At 34.4% G+C, this 25,651-nt stretch overlaps 1 protein-coding gene across 2 annotated transcripts in view; it reads right to left on the reverse strand.

Annotated features, from left to right (window-relative positions):
* The window catches only part of LOC128990947 (proton-coupled amino acid transporter-like protein pathetic), a 57,624-nt gene that overhangs the window by 20,061 nt on the left and 11,912 nt on the right, over positions 1-25,651 (reverse strand). For both annotated transcript variants that reach the window (XM_054413622.1, XM_054413623.1), the window contains exons 2-4: positions 20,632-20,724; positions 12,529-12,630; positions 6,665-6,815 (exon numbers count right to left, since the gene is read on the reverse strand). In XM_054413622.1, coding sequence (XP_054269597.1) covers positions 6,665-6,815; positions 12,529-12,630; positions 20,632-20,714 — 336 coding nt within the window. In that variant the 5' untranslated portion in view covers positions 20,715-20,724. The remainder of the gene's footprint in view (positions 1-6,664; positions 6,816-12,528; positions 12,631-20,631; positions 20,725-25,651) is intronic.

Raw genomic sequence — 25,651 nt, forward strand, 5'->3', positions numbered from 1 at the left:
GATCTAAACGCTTAATAAGGGTGAACGTCGAAGAGCAACAGCCATTTATTGGGGCTCTAAGGCAAAGGAAGTGCAGTCGGGGCTATTATACTTGAGTATTGCAATCAAACAAGTAGTCTGTCCAAGGTGCCACAGACTTGTTGGCACTGACCTGCGGGATACGACTTAAACAAGGGTAACGTCCCTGCCCTAGGCGGAGTAGTGGGAGGCGTAAAGTGGCACAGAGTAACGTGGTACTTCTGGCGTGCAGTCTCGGGTTCAAATCCCGCCAATCAACAATTAGATTTATACGATGCTGACACACCTTGTGTATCCCAAAAGATGAGAGCGGAAAGAATGTTAAATTAATCATATGACGGCTTTGTGTCTGATCAGCTGATTATATAGCTAGGACTATTTATCAAAAGTCCAACTATGCCTACTAAAGACAGCTGGGTCCTTTAGATTTGGTGAATCTCAAAATCATTCCACGTTTTAATCAGTCGTTCATTGATTCGTTGATTGGTTACAAATTGCAGTTATATTTATAGGCAGTGTCATAGTTTTACATAGGATCTATCCAAATCTAATGAAAACGGATTACTTGTACTAAAGCTACTAAAATTGAAAACCCCGTGTAAAATAAAAATAAATGCGATATGTTGACAATATTTTCAAATATACATTTTTTAGTTCAGGCAAAATTTTATGAAGTTCTGTGGTCAATTCTACTGAGAAAACTAATTTTGGTCTAACTAGTCAATGAACTAACAACAAACAAAATTACACAATTTAAAACCCAAACTAAATCAAATACCCTAAAATTCTTATAAAAACAAAGATCTTAACCGTACAAAAATTTGCCCGTAAAACATCCAAATTCACTCTACAATTCCAACCTCAACACGATGTGTCTAGGAAATATTTCACATAATTTCCCATAAACTGACACTGTTCGAAATCTTGTCCTTACAATGGTAGTTGTAGATTGTGGTGAGCTTTGTAAATTAGGTTAATCCACATTGTAAACTCTTACAGCTCAATTGACAATAAACAGCTGATTAAGCGTCAACAATGGTTTACGTTTTACGAGACCAGCTGCGGAAGGCGCTGACTTTTATAGGTTTGCGCTATCAATCAAGTATTCAATTTTCACTTCTATAAACAATCAATAATAATCAATTAAATAAATTTATAATTTATAATAAAGTTAATAATATTAAAGTTTAATTGGTTGAATTAAAGTGATTTAAAGCCGGAACAGACAATAGTGTAGGGCTTAGACAATGTCGAAATTAGCGTTGAAACGTGTTGTACCTACAAGTGAATTTATTTGTCACATAATGTCAAGCTCAAGGTTAAAAGTCTATGACAGTAGGTGACTTCATGTGGGTGACATCAAGGTTAGAATTATCATGCAAATTATAAACATGGGAGAAAATAACGTGCAGAGAGTTAAATAATAGTCTCCATTACGAAGGATGATTTATATGGATTGTTTAATCATAACATAGTTTTATTTGGATTCCATGTTTTATTTTTAGTTAATTTGTTTCTAGATCTTAAAAACCTAATCCAGTTTTGGTGTAAAATAAAAAAAAGTTTTACTTGTAAAATAAAGTAAATGTATTAATTTCCTCCTAAAACTGATCGCATGGTGGATTTCGCAGCTAGTAGGCCTAATATTTATTTTGACAAATAATAGTTATACATATTTCAATTTAAGTTTGGTATTTTATCTACGATAGCATTAAAGTGCATGTATTATATTTTATAATACTGATTGATGTAGTATCGATGTTTTGGGCCTAACATAATTTGAAGTTTTTCTGCAGAATTCCACAGAGGTTTGGTTTAGCAAAAACAACACAGATTGTAAATAGTTTTTACTGACTGCAAAGAGATTCAAAACAATAATCTCCCATTCAGGTAAAATAGAAGGTATGTCTCCCGAATCTTCAGAAACATCTATTTCAGTACGTGGTCAAGGCAATAGGTCCAACAATCCATATAATAGACACACGTACGCACAAGGCCTATGAAACTACAGAGCTCGGCCTCAAAGAATAACTTTCGACAATTTTGAAGGATTTATTATCACATTAATTTAGATTTTGACCTTGAGCCGTGGTGAAATTCCTCAGGAAGGTCAGTGCAAGGAAAATCGGATTCCACTGATCTACATTCGGCCACATAAAACCATACGTGTTTTATGTGTTTGAATTATCATGTGTTCGTTTTACAACCTAGCACACCTGGGATTGCACACAGCTGGTTCGTAAAAGGCGAGTTAAACAGCTGATTGTAGACAATGGTGTCCGTCAGCTGTTATGCTTATCGACTCCTTGAACCGACATGGAAGGTTTCACTATGTCCTTTAGATCCGTAGATATACATGGGAAGGTTATGAGAATCAAAAATAGGGTACAGAAATAACGAAAAGTGACGAAGGGAGGATGCGAATAGAGGCTAATTGTATCTTTAGGCCGGTTTGTAAAGTGGTGATGGTGGTATTTTTGATACGGGACTTTGTAGGTCAATTTCTAACAATCTGAATTAAATATTAATGTTCAATATATACAAATTACCAATATTTAATAATTTGTTTTAAGACCTTTCCGCCCTGTTTGTAGTCAATCATATGATATACAGAAAATAATTAAAAATGTAAATAAAAAAGATCAAATAAAATCAGAATTAGTTAGTGCAACACTGTTTCATATTTATTAGCTTTTTACTGTACCAAACATGTGAATTTACTAAAGACTATTCAAGATGGTATACCTCCCAAATTTAGAATAGTCATTTTAAATAATATGAAAAATGTTTGAAAGTGTCACGGTCTTAGCAACCTTTATATCAGTCAGAACTACATACCTTTTTATTAAAATACTAGGGTAAAACAATCGTTAGTTATTTTTAGGTTTTGGTTTCGGGCGAAATATTCTTAACTTTTTGTTAAAATAAAGTTAAGAATTAATCTGAAAGTACAACGAAGCATCTTACAAAGTACAAGGCTATTTTAGACAAGGTAATACTCGATTATCCATTTACAGAGTTTTTAAAATTCATTAAGACGTTCTGAGATGTTACTATTTATTAAATTGGACTTATCTTAACAAAATGCAAAAAAAATACAACCTGATAGATTAATTTAGAATTAGTATTTTTCACTTGATAACGGCAGTAGTTACCCCCCTCCAGAAACGTTGTGTAGTTAACACAAGACACGTTGGAAAAGTCCAATTTAATAATAGTAACAGATCAATTTTAGCACAAACAAGGTCTTTGTGAAATTGGATTATACTTTTTGGCCAGGACTTTCCCATAAACCTTGCCCAAGGCGAAGACAGTGACGACAATGAGTGAGAATGAGTGGTATAAGCGGCCTACAGAGGATTACGAGGGATTAACGGGTTACGACGTCATAAAAGTCAACAATGATTACGGTAATCAGCAATCATCAGAGTGATAAATGACGTTCAACCTGTCACGCTGAAGAAAGTTGATGAAAGTGAGTGATATAAGATGAAATTGATTAGATAAGTGATTGAAGATTTCATGAGGGATAAGTTAGGAGAGCAGTGTGAAATTATAAAAGTGTCCGCAATATTTTTTTGGTTCTTTATTATAAAGACAGTATAGGCTGAATAGTTTAATGATAAGATGTTATCGCTTTGAGTAAATTTTTTATAGTCTGTTCCACGACAGTGTCAAATTTTTTCAAACACGATTTTAATCGTCAGATGGTTGCAAATTATTTTTTTGGGGGGGAATGGTAAAGAATAATTTTAACTATATTTTTTAATTTGTATGATTACCAAGAAAAGTGAGGTCTTTATATGAGTATTTTTATTATTTTGAAATGAGAGATATACGTCGATAGGTAAAATGTTCCATATTGCAATTTGTAGGATAAAACCATTTTTGTTAAGGACAGAGGTACAATGGACCAATTCTCATAAACTGTTTTCCCAAGCCAGCTGATTTTCATTATCCAAACCACGCACCGATGACGAGTAACCACCAATCACAAATCTCAATATTACCATTGACTATTGGATACAGAAGTTGTTGTATTAATAGTCAAAGATATTACTTAGATGACGTCATCATCACGGCACGTACCTTACCGTGAAGCAATTCCAAGAAATACGGTAATTGGTGCAAGCAAATCATTAAAGCAAACATAGTAATCCCGTGGTATGATGATGAAGGATCTAATAGAGCTATTAGAGTCGGCATCAATTGAATTCCGTTCTTCCATTTACACGTGAAACCGCCTTTAACAACTTGATGCTATGACAAGTGGAATGTGCCATGGATGATATGAGAACAAATCTATGCCGTTAACATGTTTATGTATGTCTTGGATGTATGTAAGATTACAATATCATAATACATTAGGTACTTGATACATGTTTTGAAAGCATTAGAATAAGAATTTGTATTTCTATTTAAAATGTTTACGTTGAAATAGGGATTTTTATATGATTTGTAATCTTAGTAGCAACCTGCGTCACTCAGTGACTTCCAAATCCATGATATATTTGATATATAGTTGATAAGGGTGAAAAGGATTATTTTCATCATATCTCTATTATTTGCATTGTGAGTCCTATTATTTTCATTGCGCGCGTGATCTCTTGGAGGCATCTTAAAAAAGTTACAAATACTAATGGAATATAAAATGAAAACAAAATCTAACGTAAGTCATTTTCTTCTTTACATATAAAGAAATTACATTACAATATTTTACTTGAATTCCCAAAACCATCAATATAAAAAGATCTCCTAAAAAGATTATACTTAATATAGTATGATTTATATATCATTGTAATATTTGTAATTATTTATCAGTATGACAGAAATCTACATATAATTGTGGCCATGGTTATTATCAATTATTTAAGACGGTGTAGTGCTCAAGTGAGTTTACTTAGCAGGAAAATCTACGAAGAAACGTACACAATATAAAATCATAAAAAACTATTGTTTAACTCTTTCTCCCAACACTAACATTAACTCACAAATTACCTATTGCAAAAGACAGCGGTAAAACTCAAGAATTGACTTTCCAATTATAACCCTCAGACAACACCGTTGACAATGTTTGCGGAGGAAAATAAACAATATCTTCTGGGAAACGCAAGCATGGCCTTGGGGCCAACAATGGACAGCTTGTGATTGTTAGCATTGTTGAGACCAAGGTCACACGTGATCATCACGTGACCCCAAGCCACGTGACCTAGTCCGGTTGAATGACTTAACCATCAATCATAACTTTATTTTTGAAGAGTGGCCGTTTTGTTATGCAAATGTGCTGTCAGTTCTTCAGCTATTGCTCGGTAGAAATTTTCTGTTAGAGGTTAAAAATTACAAACGTTTCCATCGAAAAAATAATACATAAAAATTTAAACTTCAGTCTGTAAATTTTTGAATTGGTATTAGGAAAAGAGAATCGATTGAGAAAGTTGTATTTATTGTCCAAGCAAGAGGCATTTTTCATCTGACATTTAAAAACCATTAACGGAATCCGGCCCAAGCCCCTTACAATTGAACATTAGTGCTATTTGATATTCGTACTCTATAGAAGTTTGCTTTAAAAATCTTTGTAAAACAAAAGAGTTTAAAAGAAGAAGAATGAATCCACATACTTTGTTTACATAAATCATGCATAGAACTGTGGTTAAGAAGGATCAAAACAATGTCTGAAGTCTATGAACACCTAAGATCCATTCACTTAAATAATCTTCATCCTTGACACATTTGACTACTCGTGGGTGCGAGAGAATGCTAAACTGAAAACTTGAACAAGGAAAACCAGACAGTAAAGGTTCAAGGTCAAGAAGTGAGAAATCCCAGGATCTGGTTCGGAAGTTGGTCCTAAACTTGCACAAGGAAACAAGACGACGATGGTTCAAGTATAAGGAAAGGGGAACCCCAGGAGCAGGTCGTGTGTTCGTAACCGGAGACGGGCAGCACCAGTTTGGTGACGTCATTTCTACGTCACTAGTGAGTACGTCATTATACTCACTCATACTTTAGACTTAAAACTGTTACTGTATACAGTCAATTTACGTTTTTGACTTTCGTTCTTTTTCTTGGATATGTTTGAACTCAAGTTAGATCAAAAATCCTTGTCTCAGATGGTTTTACTTGCAAACATTATCTGTATGCAATTAAGAAATTACAAATAATAAATTTAATATTTTGTTGCTTGTGATCTACTGACACATCATTTCGTTTTTAAGTAACGTAGCCTATAATGCACTCAAACATGTAAAACTGGGTTTCAGGGATTTTGATTTAGTAATTTGCATTTTGTATTGTATTTTTTGTGACTCAATACATTGAGTGTATTTGTTACGTAAAACTAAATTTTGAGCATGAAGCCACCTTATGACGGGCAATAGAGAACAGATTCCTAATATAGTATCTCTACTCTAACAAATATTTTCGTTAGATAGCAAAGTTGGGAAACATGTGACATAGTCCACCAAAGTCTACTTTTAGCACGTTTAGTGTGTGCAAATTTCCGCTTCAGATTAGATTAAAGATATTCTATATTGCTGGATACACATACTAATAAAGTTTAGATATTTTTTGCGTCTTCATCATCTAAAAGTGTTATTATTGTCATCAGTGTGTACTTATTAACATTTTACAATCTGCAAGTACTTACCAGCATCTGAACGCAGTGGGTGCAGATGATGCCTACAATGATGGTTCCGATGACACCGAACCCGAGACCTCCGTTCTTGAAGGCGTTGGGCATCGCGAGGATGCCAGAGCCTAAACTGCTCTTCAGTAGATGCAGCAACGCACCGGTGTCTCTGGAAAAAAATGTCTCAATAGAGCTCAAACTAATGTCCCAAAAAGAATGGATCAAAAGTAAATTGGCATAAACACTTTATTGTTTAAGATAAAAAGTTAACTTTGTATACAATATTTTCCTAAAATTACTTAAAGTTTTTCCTACCATGGTTTCACCGCCTAACCTCTGCATGTTCACCGTTATTTGCTCGAAGAATGTCGAGTCGGTTGTCCAGATCTGACCACACATTGTGGCACATTTCATTAGATATTTTCGAAAGACGTGTCCTATCTTTGCTTCAGGTTCATCTATGTTTGAGAGTGGCTAGCGATAGGCCTAGATCTACACTTGATCTTTCAAAAACACACAGACTAAAGAATCAAATTACAGATTTCGTCTCTATAAACCATTCAATCTACTGTACTTTCAAGTGCAACACCATATTGCAACTTGTATTTTGAAAATTCAAACTTGCTAACAACAATGCTAACAACGGCTGACTACTGTTGAATGGTACTTAAAAAAGAACTTAACTACGCAAGTTTTATAATTAGCCAATGTTGATTTTTCAATGGCGTATATTAAGCTGTAGATTTGATCCATTCTTTTTACACACACTGTATACTGTAAATATTGTTATGATCAGTGAAATATTATTATGATATTCAGAAATGTTGTGTTGGTTGGTGGTTCCAACTCTTTCCTCCTTTCCTCTACCATGTTGCCGGAAATTGTGTTCCAAGGAGATAGGATGATAGCGTTTGGATTACTACTTCACTAAATGCGATTTGGCCAAGATTGACCAATTTAAACTAAGCATACTGGAAACACTACTAAAATGGAACCTTAATAAGAAGACCCTCGATAAGAATTGGCCTTTGGTAATTAGTGTCCTTGATTTATATCACCCTTGATTAAATGTTATTGCAAACCTCGATAAGAGGTCGACCTCAATAACAAGTCGTATTTGACCCCAAGAGAGACTTGTTATCAAGGTATTTACTGTATAAGTGTATTATGATAGGGTTCGATCTCTGACGATTCTTTTGAATGGTCAGGGACGGATTTTGAACATCAAGTTCTTGACCACCAGACTTGGCTTTATGATATTTTTTTTAATTACTAAGGAAGATGTAACATCCCAGTTACCATTGCAGTGTATTGCACTTAATGTATAATAAAATAATTCTATTACCTTCTAAAAGCACTACTGGCGTGTTAAAACTTTTTAAATTGCTTTCAGAAATCAAAGAAACAAATACAACTAAATCAATTGTACTCATTTCTGAGCCATATTTTTCCAACTTCTTTTACAGACCTCAGAAAGTACAAATAAAACTTCTTGTTTGGCGGAAATGAGTCTTCAGAAGCCAGAACTATCAAAGTAATGAATTACTGTAATGAAGACATAAAACTCGATCATAACACCTGGAGAACCGGACACGCAATGTAAGTGAATGTACGACAGGAGCGGATGTCCTTGGCTGGTAGTCCTGTCTCAACACAAGACTTTAACTGTAGTCATAGGATAAAAGTGGTAACAGAATAAATCAGCCTTCGTAGCTTTCCGATGGTAAATAAATATGTAAAGGGTGTTTTTAACGTAACCGAAATAACAACTACAGAGACACACTGCAGACAAAAGAAGCTCACATGTTGGTAACTATGTTCTTTACTTCATTGCCGATCAGCTGTTGTATTGTTGCATTGTTTCTTATTCGGTTTAGTGTTACAGAGAATTTATTACGTTTTTGTTTGCTACAGATGCGGTTTCTTTAAATTGTTAACAAGTATAAATAGTTTATTTTATACTGTCTCATATAGAAATATGATTTCATGTCTTTCTTGACAGAAAAATAATTATTTACTTTTACTGTACTTTTTCCTCTACAATACTATTTAAGCTTGCGGAAACACCGTATTGAATTTCCTTCAAAATTCTAATAAATTATATTCTAGAGCCTAAACCTTGTAGACAACAATGCAAGAAATAAAATCAGCTGACCGGAATGAAGTAAACAGGGATTAATGCATGAGCTTGTGATCTTAAACAGTGTTTCTAGGTCCTAGTAATTTTGGTGAAAAATAATAACTGTTTGATCAGTTTTGTAAGTGTTGTTGAATTTACGGAAAGTACCTAAGTATAAATAGTTTAACACTTGGAAACATATTTACACTGTTAACTCACAAGACAGTTAATAGTTAATATGGTGAGTGGTGATCGATTTCAAACGGACACTCCAATCATCATCATACCCAATAGTCGAATGAGTTGTAACAAGAAATAGCTAAGCTATCCTTCGAAACTAAGGATAGCTTAGCACAACTGGCTTTGAAGCATGGTTTTAAAAAGGTCAATTCGTACGTTTGATTTCCTCAGAAAATTTTTAAAATCGGAATAAATATCTACTTGACTTTTTGTCACGTCCTAGGACGCTAGTTCTAGCCCGGAACTGTTTTAAACAATACTTCAGGCTAGTCCTAGAGGGTTGCGGCACTATCCTATCACATAGATCAGATCCATTGAAGAATGAAGATTTGCCGGATTTGAACGCAGGACCTACCGGCACCGAAGCCCCACGCTCTACCACTGGACCAGCTTGCTCGCTCCCCAAAATGTAACTACTTGACTACCTACTAACGAATGCGAATGCACTATATTCTTTAGCTTCGGGGGTTTTCAAACCCGTCAATCTTGAAAGAGAGTTTGTCTGCTTCGGTTCCTAATCTTATTATTTTGTAACAGTAGGGATAGTAAATTTGAACACAGTACTTCAAAATCCCAACTAAAGTTGAACAGATCCAATAATGAGTGCTCAAATTTTAAAACGAATAAGATACATGGTTGGAAATTATGTTTTCTGAAGAAGCAATATTTTATTACAAAAAAGAAGAGGAAATCGTCAACGATTAGCTCGCCAAATTCTAAACCGGAACTGAGATTTAGCAGTCGTGACAATCATTAAATTCGCATCATGTCCGGGGAGAAAACCCGGCAATCAGAAACAGAATTAAACGACGTTTAAAGCTACAAAATCGTTGCTTTCACTCTCCACTACTGGGTTTGTTGTAACAAAGTTTGTTCTTTACTGTGTCCTGTTAGGTAATTAACCATGCTGATTGTAGCTTCTTCGTACAACTGGCGTAAAACGTTATAGTCGTACTTTGTCACTTTTTTCAATCTATAAATGCACATGTAAAATACGAAAAAGGGATTTTGTTCCTGATAAAGTTTGTCGGAGATTTAAAATTCGGATTTAAGATTCGGAGTTTTGGATTTAAACGCGGATGTGTACATACAATAGTAGTATGTTTACTATTGTAATAGGCTAATCAAATGCATTTGATTTCAGCATAACGCCATCACCTATTTTGTCCTTTTTATAAAAGGGGGTTTCATCACTAGGAGCGAAAGTGACTCTTTTCGGTACGCAATGGCAATACTACAGTAGTACGAAAAAGACATTTTCGCTCCGTGTGATGAACAACTATTTTCATCATACTATGGAAATAACCTTATAATCGTTACAAAATTGGACCGCATAAGTTGAGGCTATACAAAGTCGTCTTCAATGTTTGCATTTGTGTTGTTTACAAACATAACTTTGAATAACGTGTGATTAGCAGCGTTTTCATAATGCACTGATACAATTTTGCGGTTAGCGAAACGAAAAATTTGCCATATGTTTTTTCTACTATCTATTTCAAGTTATCCGAAAACTATGAATTTTCGGACGATTTAGAGAACTAATCGAAGTACAGTATAATGAAAAATCGATTGGAATAGTTCAACAGTGTTAGGAATCGAAGATGCTTATACGATTAAAAATTTAGAAATGTTTTCGGTTTTACAATATTCAAAACTAGTTTACACGATAATTTAGAAAAATAATTTACCTACCCAGAACTTCAATATGCATTCCTGTTTTTGTTTCAGCGTCTTCAACGGTTATTTAAATACATTTTTACAAAATAGATAATCGTAAAAAACAGGCAAGGGCCTCGATTGAGTTTTTAAAGTTAATAAAGTACAAATGTTTCAGTTTTCTATAGCTACCGTAAATAACACCTCTTAGTATTTTAAACCCATCGCAAAGCTAAAAGTTTTCATAAAAACCGCACTAAACAACTCTTCAGCAAAGGCCCAATAATACTGCACTTGTAGTACTAAATCAAATCTCTCCTTGGTACAATAATAATTAAATTAGTTGTTAAGTCATATGAAACAAAGAGGTATCGTATTTCACTGAAAGTAAAGTAGACCTAGTGCTAAGAGCCTCCGTTTCAAGAGGACGAACTCACTTATGCAAATCACTTTTGATGATTGACGAGAGAGATGGTGATATTCTGATCCAGCAAAATCCAGTTGCATCCAGTTAGAAGAGATCCTGCAGGCTTAGTTTGCCTATGGTACTTTCTAAATGTTTAGTGTTTCACCTTTATGTCAAACTGTTTTGCTTGTTGGTGTTGTACAAAGTTTAAAGAAGACTTGGCCAACGATAGGGATTTATTTTGTCGGCTACGTCCAAATTCACCAACATTTTTGGGGTCGTTTCAAATGTCCGAATTCACCAACTTTCTACCTGGAGCAGGTACGATATTTCTCCCGGCGGGCGGGGAAGGAATTCCGAATAGTTTGCCCTCGCCTGCTCCGTCTCGTCTCGGCGAGAGTGTACTGCTTAGCCCTAATAGTAGGCTACTGTTTAAGCTGTGATTGTTTCAGGCAGCTTTAGGTTAGGTTAGGTTAGGTTAGGTTTGGTTAGGTTAGGTTTGGTTAGGTTAGGTTAGGTTTGGTTAGGTTAGGTTTGGTTAGGTTAGGTTAGGTTAGGTACACTCTCGCCGAGACGAGACGGAGCAGGCGATGGCAAACTATTCGGAGGGAATTCCTTCCCCGCCCGCCGGGAGAAATATCGTACCTGCTAAAGGTAGAAAGTTGGTGAATTTGGACATTAGAAACGACCCCAAAAATGTTGGTGAATTTGGACCTGGCCATTATGATGTAGTTAAGTAAAAAAAATAGTCAGTGTGAATTTGGTCTGAGAATAGAGGGAGAAAGAATTGTCTAATTTGTAAGAAATGCCTTTAAATCTCTAAAGAATATTTTTATTTTGCACAAAAAAATTAGACATAGTTTCATTTTTGTCTAAACTGTCTTCGTGCAATTTACCTAAACACAAAACTCTCTGTTTCTGCCTTTAAAATTAACGCATGATCATTCTAAATTATTTAATTTCAGCCATATTTTCTTTGTCATATCATGGAAATGCAAAAACACTGATGTTACCAAAATACCAAAATAATATCCTATTTGGAAAGTTATAAACGTGACTGATTTAAATTATTCTACAATGTTTTAGCTTGAATAACTTTTTTGTTGTCATTACCTTATTATGCGATTTACCTAGTTAAGTGTTTAGAAAACAATAGGTACTAAGGTAGTACGGGTCTACCCACGCCATCAAACCACAATAACAGTTAATGTATGATTTATCAATATATGATCAAACCACAACCCGTCCATTTAAATGGTGTCTTACATAGGTGCATATTTAAATTACCAGAATAGAAACAAATATTATTGAAATCTCAGGGAAACCAGTCTCTGTTAAATGTATCCTTGCTCGAAAAGTTAATTCCCCTCTTTTATGAATTCCTAAATTAGTTTCTAGACTTTTTAATAATTTGGACATGTTTTCGGATTACAATTTAATTTAAAACTAGCATATACTTACGGAGTGGCATGGGTCATGTCTCTATTGGAGAATGGGTCGTACATGTCTGGATTAAGTTTGGAGGATTTGAGTGCCTTGCCATTGCTGTCGGTTAGTTTTTGTCTGAAACAGAAAAATACAGATTAGCATCAAATATTCATATTCAAAGTTAGTAAATTGCATTAGGTTATCAAAGTATTATTTGTCGTCTGAATAATAAAATTCAAATTACAGTATAAAGGACTTTGTAACCTTAAGAGTTTTGTGACTACAAGGAAATAGTCAAATTTAAGATATATTATAATTTTTTCTCATGTGTCTGATTTAAAGTACTATAAGCTAATTCGTTAACTTTAAGTACTTTTGCAATGTTTTAATGTAAAAACTACGGCTTTCTTTTTAAAGTACTTTTTAACTACATATGCCCACTACATTCAATGGTCTAGTAATAATTATTAATCTTAGAATTATCATTGAAATGGATATTACTCATAGTGTGCATATATAACTAGATATAAAATTCGTATTTGAAAGGTGTGACCATATAGAGTGCGTAAAGAAATCGAAGGAAATTAGTCATTTCTGTTAACTACGCCACTTTTTAACCAAACCCCCCAGGAAAGAGACTTATTGTGGACTGCATCATTTGTGGGTTATGCTGTATCAACAACTAACTATCTCATAAACATAAAGAAAAAAATATAATTTCAGACGTTTTGGCTCATTTAACTGTGTTGTTTATAAATAAAAATTGTTTACAGTTACTGTACTATCATTTAGTTAGGATTTCTACTTCAGTAACCAAAAGTTAATGACTAAAGCACTTCAAAGACATTGTGAGGCTATCTCACTAGCCATGAAAAGTTCCAAATCACGCCCAAAAGGCATAATAAACGCTTAAATTACTCCCGTAGGAGAGAACCAATTACCCTTGCAGGCGAACCAATTTGGAAATCGCCTTTGGACGCCCTTCGCAAAGCCCCGAATTACACGATCACGACTGAAAGGGTTTTATTTTTGCATTTGGGCAATGGCACACGCCTCACTCCCTGACCTAGATATAACAGGCTAATCACATGTGTAGGAATGTGTAGCCGCAAAACAGCGAGGGGCCCAAGGCACAACCTTGTCGGTTGCATCAGTTTCCTTTCATTGTGCTTTACTGTCAATCAACCAATCAACAATGCTTCCTCGACAATAGGAAGCACCTTGGATTGCGATAGTTGTGGGTATAATTTATATCTACTGTCTGTCCAGCTGGTTTCACTACAGTAGTTTGTAAGGAAATAAGAGGAAGGTTACTAAATTGAATGAGTTTTACAATGGTATGGTTTGATAGTAAAATAACCCCTGATTTGCTATATGGTTTAGTTTTACAAATGCAAATTTTGCAAAATTATCCCACGAATCCACGAACGATACACAATTTTACTATAATTACTGAAATGTTAGTACACGACCAGTGCAGAGTGCATATTTCGATGTTACAAGTATACAAGTTTTTGGTTAATCATTTATTTATAACCATGCATATTTTCAAAAATACACAACTTGATAGTCTCCAAACACAAATTTCTCTTCTGTAGTAAATGCCTGAACCAATTTCAAAACTAAATCAGCCTTCCCTTTTATAATTTAAATATTTAAAAGGCAAGGATTCTACGTAAACGTGTTTCGATCGTTAAAATCGCATATTGTTTTACATTTTCTCCAACACATCCACAAAACCCTTCACAATATCATAGTATCTTATCCAATATTTTAGAAAATCCTAAATTACGACCTGTGCTAACACTATCATGACAATAATGTTGTATACATATTTTCTTATGCCTCTTTTCTCTTTGGTGCAACAAACCGTCCCTTTGTTTCTGTTAGGCCACTTTAACATCAACACCTCTTTAAAATGTTCCTCTCACCTTTGTACGAGTGTTTTACTAACTGTATCTCTCTTACTTATGTTAATCTAATGCTGTAATTTCACATCATCGCGTTTAATTCATGCTTCAAATGTTTCACAATTCAACAATGATCACTGATCATTTTCCTGTTCTGGGTATGACATCCTGGACTAGTATCCGCCATGTTGACATCTGTTTTGTTTTCCAGGAACACATTCTGGTTCAACTCTTACAACGTTCTTCGCATTCCCGCTATTGTCTCAAACAAGTGGTGATTATGGTTGAGTATTGCTGTTTACGCTTTACCTCTGTGTCCTCAACGTATACATTGAACTACGCTGTTGATGGAGACACCAGTAGCTGCTAGTGAAACAGCAGCTTTTCATCCTTGGGAGTTCTAGAATACGCCTAAGAACATCAGTTTAAAGGGTTGGTGTTTACAGGATGTTTTACAGTGTTGCCAACTTGTTTTCAATCATACCCGTATTACGTGACTAATAGAGGTACACTAATTTGGGTTATTTGGTTAAAACACAATGAGTGCGGGAAAGTAAAATGAGTGGGACAAAGTGAAATGAGTTCGGGAACGTAACTAAATGCAGGAGTCAGTTACTTTGCGTACTATAATCAGTGCAAGGCTCGCGTTGTCAGGTACAATGTAGTAGAGGAATGAGTCATTGTAGGATGTCGAATGAAAAGAAAACAGTTGTATGAATAAATACCTTATTTATTTATGGCAAGTTAATTCAGTTTAATCTCATTACGTTTTACATGTCAATGAGAGAGATACCAGTTAAAAGTAGTGAGAGGGTTACACCATGTTAATATCCAGAAAAGTCACCATAGGGAGGAGAGAATTATGCAAAAGTTTTTAACATGTAATGTTTCATAAGCCAAAAAAGCCTACGAGAAAGGATAACAGTTAAGTAAATACTTTCGATATATTGACTGCCAAGCTAATTAGTGAAAACCTAATGCTTAGTTTTGTCAACAAGAAGCGATATTTACTGTTACGAAATAACATTTCAACTGCGTGTCCCCTTAGTAATCTGAGTTATGATCAAATATAGGAAATTGTCGAAACAGTCTGTCACCAGGCAATAACATAGACTAACTAATAACAAGTTAGCAGACCTCTCATCCCATTGTAAATTTTGATACTCGTTTATCGTGTCTAGTTCATGTCCGGTGACACTGATTGCTATTGTTGATTAAATTTAGTTTTTAATTATTTTAGGGTTAATTTCATGATTTGGGCTTTACTGTTTGGTTATATGTACAGGGTGATTTTTAAATGAGTCCCCCCCCCCCAACTTTTTTCTACATTTCTTAAGATATCAACTCCGGACCACGTCAGATCATTGTAGAGTAGTAAGTACTTCATTTTTTTCTGGGTATAAATTTTTAGCCGCCATCTTGGATCCGCCATATTGGATACAAAGTTTTTTTTTCAAATGTAAAGGTAGGGTTATGACCCATTATTCCAAACAGGAATTTTACGCTGATTACAATGCCGCAAATAGTTTCTAAAAATCTTGATCCGTTCTAAAGTTATAAGGACTTTTAATAACTTTATTTTTAGCCCATTTTAACATTGTGCATTTACAAACTAAGACCTTAATCTCAAAATAGTGCTAGATAAAGATAAGTATACACCACCATTCATTGTCGACCTATTTTCACTTGGTTATGACGGATGTATTTTTTTCGGCCGCCATCTTGGATCCGCCATTTTGAAATGTGACAAATTAATTTTAATATGAAGGTGGTGTTGTGACCCATCATTTTGGACTACTTTTTTATGCTGAACTCAATGCCGCAATAAGTTTTTCATTTGCAAGTTTAGTTGTTGAATTATTGAAATTTTAAATTAGATCATTTTAATATTTCATCAAGAAAGCTTGATAACCAAAAACGGATTGAGGCATTGAGTTCAACATAAAAAAGTAGTTGAAAATGATGGGTCACAACACCACCTTCATATTTAAATTAATTTGTCACATTTCAAAATGGCGGATCCAAGATGGCGGCCGAAAAAAATACATCCGTCATAACCAAGTGAAAATAGGTCGACAATAAATGGTGGTGTATACTTATCTTTATCTAGCACTATTTTGAGATTATGGTCTTAGTTTGTAAATGCACAATGCTAAAATGCGCTAAAAATAAAGTTATAAGAAGTCCTTATAACTTTAGAACGGATCAAGATTTTTAAAAACTATTTGCGACATTGTAATCAGCGTAAAATTATGGTTTGGATTAATGGGTCACAACCCTACCTTTACATTTGAAAAAAAAAACTTTGTATCCAATATGGCGGATCCAAGATGGCGGCCAAAAATTTATACCCAGTCAAAATGTAGTACTTACTACTTTACAATGATCTGACGTGGTCCGGAGTTGATATCTTAAGAAATGTAGAAAAAAGTAGGGGGGAAACTCATTTAAAACTCACCCTGTATAACTAGTGGATGAGTTATTGTTTATGGTTAGATCGTTTGGTTTGACTATACAAGGTTTTAAATTACTAAAATAACAAGAAACAAAATTCTAAACAAAAGACAACCCCTAGTGCACCAGACAGAACCAACAATAAAATTTGGTTCAGCTGTTCCAGCAGGATGATACATCTACTAAAGGAGTGTATTTTGTGGTCATAAGGTGACTCCAGTGATTAGATAGTTCAATAACTTACCAACTGTTTCAGTTATCAGTCCAAAACAATTCCGCTTACTTTGATTAATTAAAAATTTATTCCAACAGCTATAAAAAACAAGGCTATACAAAGCTGTTAACATTTTGCTAATATTCTTGATAGCATTTTAAGAATTTAGTCCAATGGTATTCTTCCATTTAGTTTAAATCACATCTCTCAAGTTTTACGCTACAACTGTAGGAGAATCGAAAAAAGCCTTTTACCTGGTTACCCTACACAAAAGTTTAAAATATTTGTATTCTATTAGTTGAATACCACAAAACACATTACAACCTGCTTATAAACAAGGTACACATGAGTATCTAGAGTAGTACAGTAATTTTCAACTTTTTAAGTAATTGTGTTCCTGTAGATTTGTACTACAGGCATAAAGCTAGGTTTACATCCATCCATATCAACTGCAATTAATATTGACAAATGTAATTAACCCTAAAATATCATCCAATCAATAAGATACAAATCTTACCGAGGATATATACACTCTACTAAACAATGAAGGTTGGAATGCAATGAAGGTAGTCAGGTACATATTGACCTAGTCACGATTAAAGCAATTGTAGCACAAATTGCCACACCATTTTAAGTTGCCAATAATGCCAATGATTGGAAAAAGGTAATTAATTGGTTTGCAATTTTGGCTTCTTTTGTAAAACAGCCATAAGTGAATCACTTGTATGGTCTGTGGAGTTGATTGGTGTTGATTAGCGTTGATTGGTGTTGATTGGTGTAGTTTGAAAATATTTAGCTCTATTTTGGTAAGCGGATTGTCTCAATTAACTAATTTAGCAATGTTTTCTGACGCAATACACAGTTAACAGTGATTGATTGATCGCGCGTTCTAAGGTAAACTACGCTTACAATTTTACTCTATTTTCTTATCAGTGGTTTTACGAATTGGTCACCAATTAACAGGTTGATTCAAATAGGCATTTAACTCCTTTTTGGAAAGTGGATTGAAACAAATTAGCATTATTAGTCTCATTTGTATTGAATTTTCCTAGTGAAAAATATACAGCACGGGTTGGTTTATCTTTAATGCTCTGGTAAACTTTACTTCTAATTCTACTCTTTCACCTGGAATTCTTGGTGGTAATTTCATAAAATAGCTAATAAAAACCGATTACTTTAATTGCTCATTGTAGAAAAATATATACTGTTTTCCTTTACTCAGATAGATTATGTTCTTTGTAATCTATGTCCTCTAAATTTTTTCATTCGAGTATAAAAACTTTGGAGTTGATGAAAGAAAGAGTGCTCGTCTTATAAAGAGTAGGTCAAAACGATTCAACTTGGGTCTAACAAACAGAGAAGGGTTGCAAACAGTAAACATGAACAACAACAAAAATAATTTGGTGATATATTAGCTGTGAATATTTTCTACCACATAATTTAATTTATACTTTCGTTTATTGAATGAAAATTATCAAAACCCACACAACTGCCACCAAAATAAAACCCATTAACTCCAGGCTTTCATTAGAAACATAAAATGAAACAAGATAAAATGCCAAATCGTTAAATATTTATTGCTAACACCAGCTTTTCAGCCGTAATGAACTCCAAATCCGACGAACGAGATAAACAGCTCAACCGGTTGCAAATCGAAGAACTGGTCCAGTGGCTCTCACTAACCTGAATGATTTGCAAATTCAGCGACTGACATTGACATGAGATTCGCACTGCAAAGCTTCATAGCAATTAGAACTGCTTGTCTTTAAAAGCAATCAGCGGCCTCTTCAGTGCGAACTTTCTCACGTGGCGTCGAGGAAGTGACTTAAACGCTGGATGATATTGAAGTCGCAGTTTTGAGAAAAACTATTTACATAGCGCATCGATTTTATCGTAACGTTTAGCATTTAATTCACCTGTCTAAATTTGTATATACCTACAGGTTGTTTTAACGTGCAATCCAAATTAAAAGCATTATGAGGCACATTTTAAATACAAAACACCCCCGCAGCAGCAAACTTGCAGACTAAGCGAGCTTCCATTTGCCTGATTGGATTTACACTAAAACGTCTCCTTAAAGATATCACATTTATTCCCTTTTTCAATAGAATTAGTTTAACGATTAGGTTTTCTGCAACAGGGAGGGTAAAAAGTGTTTTTTATGTTAATAGTTTAAGAAATTAATGTATTTTCCAAATTTGATGAAAATATGTTCATAAACAAGCAAACTACAACAATTGACTTGTTCTCTATAAGAATAACATGGGAATTTTTAATTTACAATTTTTTGAATTTTCTCCGTAACCATCAGGCGCATTAACGCTTCAATATACTAAATTATTTGTTTTTTGAGCTCTACAAAATGGTTTGGAAAGAAATTTTGAAATTTTGTGTTTTTAGGGTCAAAAAGGGGAAAACCCTATTTTTACCCCATAAGACCCCCATAAACCCCTGTTAACATATTCCAATCATGCTGGTTAGTAAACGCGTTCGAATTAATGTAGGTTTACACGTTTATACAAAATTTCATCAAAATCGGATCATTTTTGCTCGAGTTAACGTGCTAACGGACACATATATATGAATTTGAACGGATGGTGTTTTTTGGCCTCTATGGACCTGAAAACGAAAAAGTAAATCGGTCCCGGGTCCAGGTCTTACCATGAGTATTACGGTAATAGCTTGTCGTTGCATAGTTATCTATGAGGTTTTAGTTTTTTCGGGAATTAATTGTGAATAAGACACAACATGGTGTGTCCCCAAATCTCGAAGAGTTGGAGTAATACGTTTAAGTAAATAATTGATTCTATGACAAGAAAGGTTTGAAATTGAGTTTCCAGATGTGATTTCAGTACCTAATAAATCAACTAATAATAATTGGCATAACAAACTCAAGGGTACAGGATACGAATTTAAGGAAAACTTAAATCCCTAGATTTAAGTTAAAACCAGATCAGACAATAAATTCGCTCAGTCTGCAGGTTTGCTGCAACGGGGGTGTTTTTGTTTACTGATTCGGTTTCCTTAGATGTTTACTATTTTGACATATACAATTTTTTAAGGAAACCGATTCCGTCGTTTTATCAATTATTTACTTTCAACCTGCAACGTACTAAACTCTTCGAGATTGTGGAAACACCATATTAGCCTACGTCTTTTGACAATACATTACTAGTAACACTGAACCTCATATATAACTGTGCAACTATGTGTTAGCGGGTGATCGCAAATGAAGTAAAAAAGGCAGAGATACCAATGTATAAGGTTGATTTGTCAATAAAATGTGCCTCACAGTACCTTTAATTTGGGTTGCACGGTAAAAAAACACCCTCTATAACACTGTAAGCTGATACTGGTATTTTTTTAATAGATTGGTGATAAAGCTTCGATCTTCAAGAATTTGTATGTACAATTCCAAACATTAAATAGTAATTTCCATTGCTGGGGGTTCTGAAGAGTCGTCATCAACACATACACACATTTACGGAACACCAGGGCTTACCGTCTCCTCACACGTGAACTAACGCAGATTAAAATAAATATTTAAAATATACTCACGTTGATGAAGTGTTGAAGGGTTCATGATTCAGGCTGAGCACAGACTGGTTCTTCTTATCTATCACAAACCCTGGGTTGTCCATGGTGAGGGATCTGGAAAAAAGTTGAACGGTCAAAACAAAATAAAAATCACAAAAAATGAACTTTTGAACAATACAGTCCAAAGTACACTAATATGGTTAATATGTAACCGACTTTTTACTAGAGGAGGTAACCAAAAAGGTTTAAACTTATTCCATTCTTATCATCATCGGAGCGCTGTCAATGAACTTTTTTGGGCTATTTAACCAATTTTTCAAACAGATTTTTTTAAACATTCAGTAACTTAACTTTTGTGTGTAAGCTGACATGCTAGAGAGATAACAGGTAAAAGACCAGTGACCAAAAGTAGTTTCTTAGAGAAGTCGCAAACTATGGAGCACATTGACACAGAATGCTGCCTTAACATATTCTGGAGGACTGGGTAGTCTCCATAATGCGGCATCAAGGGAGACAGGGTCCAAACTGCTTAACATTTCAGGCTTGACTCTGTGATCGGAGATAATGTTTACACTCATACCACATCTTGTGCGGATTTATAAACCACTATAGTTTTGAAATAGTAAAAGACCCGAAAACTCAACAATTTTTCGTTGATATGTAATTAACATTTATAAGTTTTCTCATCGTCATTTCTATTTTACAGAAGGAGTAAATCTAACATTAAATGTTAAATATATATGAAATATTTACAGCATGTGCAATATAACTTAACAAGACGCAACATGATTTGCTAAAGACCCTCCTTACTATCCCAATGAAGCTTTGAGAACACAATTTCTTTAATAGCTACTACAATAACAATGCCAAAGAATTTAGAAAAGTATACCAAGTTTATGTGTTGGCTTGTGTTAAAGATACATCGTTTTCAACATTTATGACTGGGGAAGTTGATAACATTAGCTTTTTATGCACCGCTTCACACCCTAGGACACTAGGTTCTAGCCTGGAATTGTTTTACACATTACATCAGGCTAGTCCTAGAGGATTGTGGAATTTTCACATGGATAAATTCTATTGGTTAGTGGTGATTGGCTGGATTTGAACCCGGGTCCTCGGGTACCGAAGCTTCGCGCTCTATCCCTAAACCAGCTCGCTCGCCAAGATGAACAAGATTGGAGCTTACAAATAATGCATTTTCTCCTCTTATCTTCACTCAATACCGTTACACTTTGAAATACAACGAACTTTATTTGCATTTTGTAAATGCATTTAGAGAGCTTTAAGTGGAGTATAAGTAAAATAGACACAGTTTGAAGAGCTTACAAATCATACAACTTGAGGATATTTCCTGTCATAAACTGAACCACTCCTATTAACAAGTTGGAGACTACAGATGATTTATTCAGAGCTGTTGTTGATGACTATGTCAGTTAACCGGAGTCTTAGCGGGACATAAATCATGCTTAACCATAAACTAACATTTATGATGCTTTACTGTAAACAATGATCAGCAGAAAACACTTAACTACGCAACAAAACGTTCTGAGCTTTGAAATACTGATGTGACGATTTTGTAAATGTATAGAAAGGTTAGATCAAACAGTTTTAAACCACCAACAAGTTATTTTCATCAAGATCACACCGTCAGAGTAGCCCATAAGTCAGTTGACAAATGTGGATCCGATGAAATAATACACATAAGTTTGGAATAAATATCTTTTACTAATTCAGAAATCAAACAACAATATTTAAGATATCATAAGTACACTAAAATTATGTTAAAATTTAGTTTCTGAATACCTTGTCGAGATGTAGGTTCAACATCCGGAAAACGTTCTCTAAACAAGTCGCACACATCACTATAAATATGGTCATGTTTTCAAAACAAATACACGTTGTTCTGTTGTTGTTAACTATCTATTCGTTGACAACGAATAACAATGAACGCACTAACACCCTCAAACATAACCTTAAACTAAAAAACCCGCAATTACTAAACGACAACAATGACCAACAGCTGTTGTACGGTTTGTCACAACAGCTGACCTTACAGATGATGATTATTATTAAAATTTCCCATCAACAACTTACTTATAGGCCACTCAGTATTTTCTCATTATTATTCCTATAACTTCTCAGCTGTTAATCCGGTCAAGTGTTTTAAGTAATTGCGTAAAACATGTAACAGGTGTAAACGTTAAAAATTGTAATACAGCGTTGTAAGAAAAGTTTAAAACTGTTAACGATTTTATGAGAAAACATTTATTTGCATTGATTTATGTCCAATAATTATTGTTTTAGTTATTTTATTTATGCAGCTCTTGTGGTTATTTGAAAACAAATATAAAAGTTTCACAGAGGTAGTTATATTTGATTAACTTATATATAAACGAGTAGATTAATGAATTAGGTAAACATTCAAGAAAATACAAATATTTATATAGTTTTAAAAGGGTAGCTTAGAATTATTTTGAGTAGCTCTCCCAAGCAGGTCAGGAGGTAAAGAAAATATCTAGCAAATTTATAAAGAATCCCAAGCGAAGTTTATCTCAGCCTTGTGATTAAAATTATGCAAAACTAAGCACGATCATGCAATCTACAATGGGATGTTCAAAACTATAAAACGTGTTTAGGTTAGCAATCTTCATTGCTCAGTGACCTTGGTAATATGTATGGTAAGTCTAGCGACGGTTATGTTATCTATGCTTTGATAACAGAGCAATAATTGAACAAAACGCTGCTCCGTGAGCCAACACTTTACTGTACTTGGTACTTTGACAAACCATTATTGCTAGCCTAGACTTGTCACGATTTTATCTAAAGGCGAAAACGAAAATATCCCAGCAGCAAACCTGCAGACGCTAGAGTATATTAAATTAGTCGTTTTGAAGCTCTACTAAATGGTTAAAAAAAAAATTCGAAATTTAATTTTTTATTTTGTTGAAAAAGGGAAACCCCTATTTTTACTTCCCCTATGTAAACCCTGCTTCCTTAGTTCAATCAGGCTGGTTCGTGAACTCGTTCGAATAAACGTAGATTTACACGTTTGTACCAAATTTCATTAAAAAACAGACCATTTTACTCCAGTTATCTTGAAAAAGGTAATTTAGATATCAAAAGTAGATAAGTTTAACAAATAATACTAAGTTTAACAAATAATTTCTAAACCTATCAATGTTACAACTTTCATTTTTTAAATACTCTCATGGGGTACGAACTCAACAACTAGTGCCTATCTTCGCTAGTCAGAGAGCATACACTAAGCCCTGCATGTACTTTTACGCTCCTTTGAAAACGTATGTATTATCTTTGACTATTAATACAACTTCTGTATCCAATAGTCAATGGTATTATGTAGCGCTATTTTAGGTTAGGGTTCTCGTTTGGCTACCCTAAATTGAACTCCTTTCAAAAAGGACCCCATTATTTCACCTTTGGTGAAAATATTTTCCAGTACATGCACTAGAATTGGTGGGAATCTTTCTGGTCCTCTCAGCTGTTAACAATGTTGTCCAGCCAATTAATCACTAGAGGTTAGTTACCTTTTCTGTTCAAGAAATCCACAAGTGGCTCACCTAATCACAAACTTGGGAATTAATTGGTCAGAAAAAGGCAACTTAACCTCTCTTATCAATTAATTGTTAAGTAATACCCGGCAATGCACAAAATGGCTCTTTTCCAGCCGTTGAAGTGAATAAGTAATAGAACCAGTTATATTTCCAACGTATCTTTGACATTTTCCATCATTCCTTCTGCCAGTGCCGCATTCCCTCTAGAAGGCCGTGTACACCACGCCTGCGATGACGTCATTTGATCCATGAACCGTAAACAAGACTGGTAACCGCGAGGTAACAGCTGACAGGTTTGCACAATTGAATCAAGTTTTCCTTATGGAGTGATTAATAACAAAAACATGACTTTAGACCTTGAGCAAGAATGTGATGAGACACGGCTTGAATTAATTGTGGGAGAGAAGATGTGAAAGAGTTAAGAAGTTAGATGAGAAGAAAAAAGATCATAAAACGTGAGATTTGAGGAAGCCGTGGTTTATAAGGAGTGTTCGTAAAAGGTAAGGGAGTCTTAAATTGGATGAAGAGGAAAGTTTACTGCTGGAATACTCCTATGAGACACGATATTTCCACGTAATTTTTCATCACAATGGTCTACTAGATTTTGGAATTCTGAGGGCAAAAAGTAACTAAATGCCTCAATTTTCAGAAGATTTCAGTGTATGAAAAACTCAAAAACTTTGAAGGCAATCCAAAGCTTGATATGAACTAGCAGGTTAAATAGTTCAAATATAATGTATTGGGAAGTTCAGAAATGAAAACGATCTATCTTTTAAATTACCATCAATTTCCCCTCGTCTTAATCACATGGTATGTAACGAATCAAGGTACCGCTTAACTCAAACGTAAAGTTTTAAAGCCAAACAGAGATTTACGACCTACCAAAACATAAATTAACAAAACAGCCATAATATAGAAAATGATTACTTAATTTTAATCAAACGTAGGAGTTACAATTTGGTCATAATCAAAAGAGAAACTATTCGATATCTCGAATCGAACACCTAAGAGGTAAGTTCTTTCAGGAATAAATACAATTTAAGTACATTTACTTTTTTTATAACTAGAGGTCGTCCAGTGGTCGAAAACTCGACCAAACATATGTAATGCACAGACTTATTTATTTTCACCCTACACTGTAAACAAAGCATGTGATTGGAATTTCTTTCATTTTTGTTTTGATTTTCTGTTTATATTTTCTGTTATTTCGTCACCGGCATAGCTACCCATAAGGCCTATATAATTTCTTTTAATTTTTTGTGCTTATTTTTGAGCCGATTTTAATTTATAAAGGGATTCTGCACATTTACAGGAAAAAACTTTCTAACAGTATTCGTAGATTAGCTGCGATACACACGAGCTGAGAAAATAGGTTTTTAAGAAATATGCTTGCCTGTTAATATAGATACTCAGGGTGGTATGTAAATATAATAATCCATCTTATACTGAAGTACGGTAATACATGAAGA

Source organism: Macrosteles quadrilineatus, unplaced genomic scaffold, assembly GCF_028750875.1.
Source record: "Macrosteles quadrilineatus isolate MER2022 unplaced genomic scaffold, UCM_ALF_1.0 Scaffold_3__2_contigs__length_128488019, whole genome shotgun sequence".
Taxonomy (NCBI): domain Eukaryota; kingdom Metazoa; phylum Arthropoda; class Insecta; order Hemiptera; family Cicadellidae; genus Macrosteles; species Macrosteles quadrilineatus.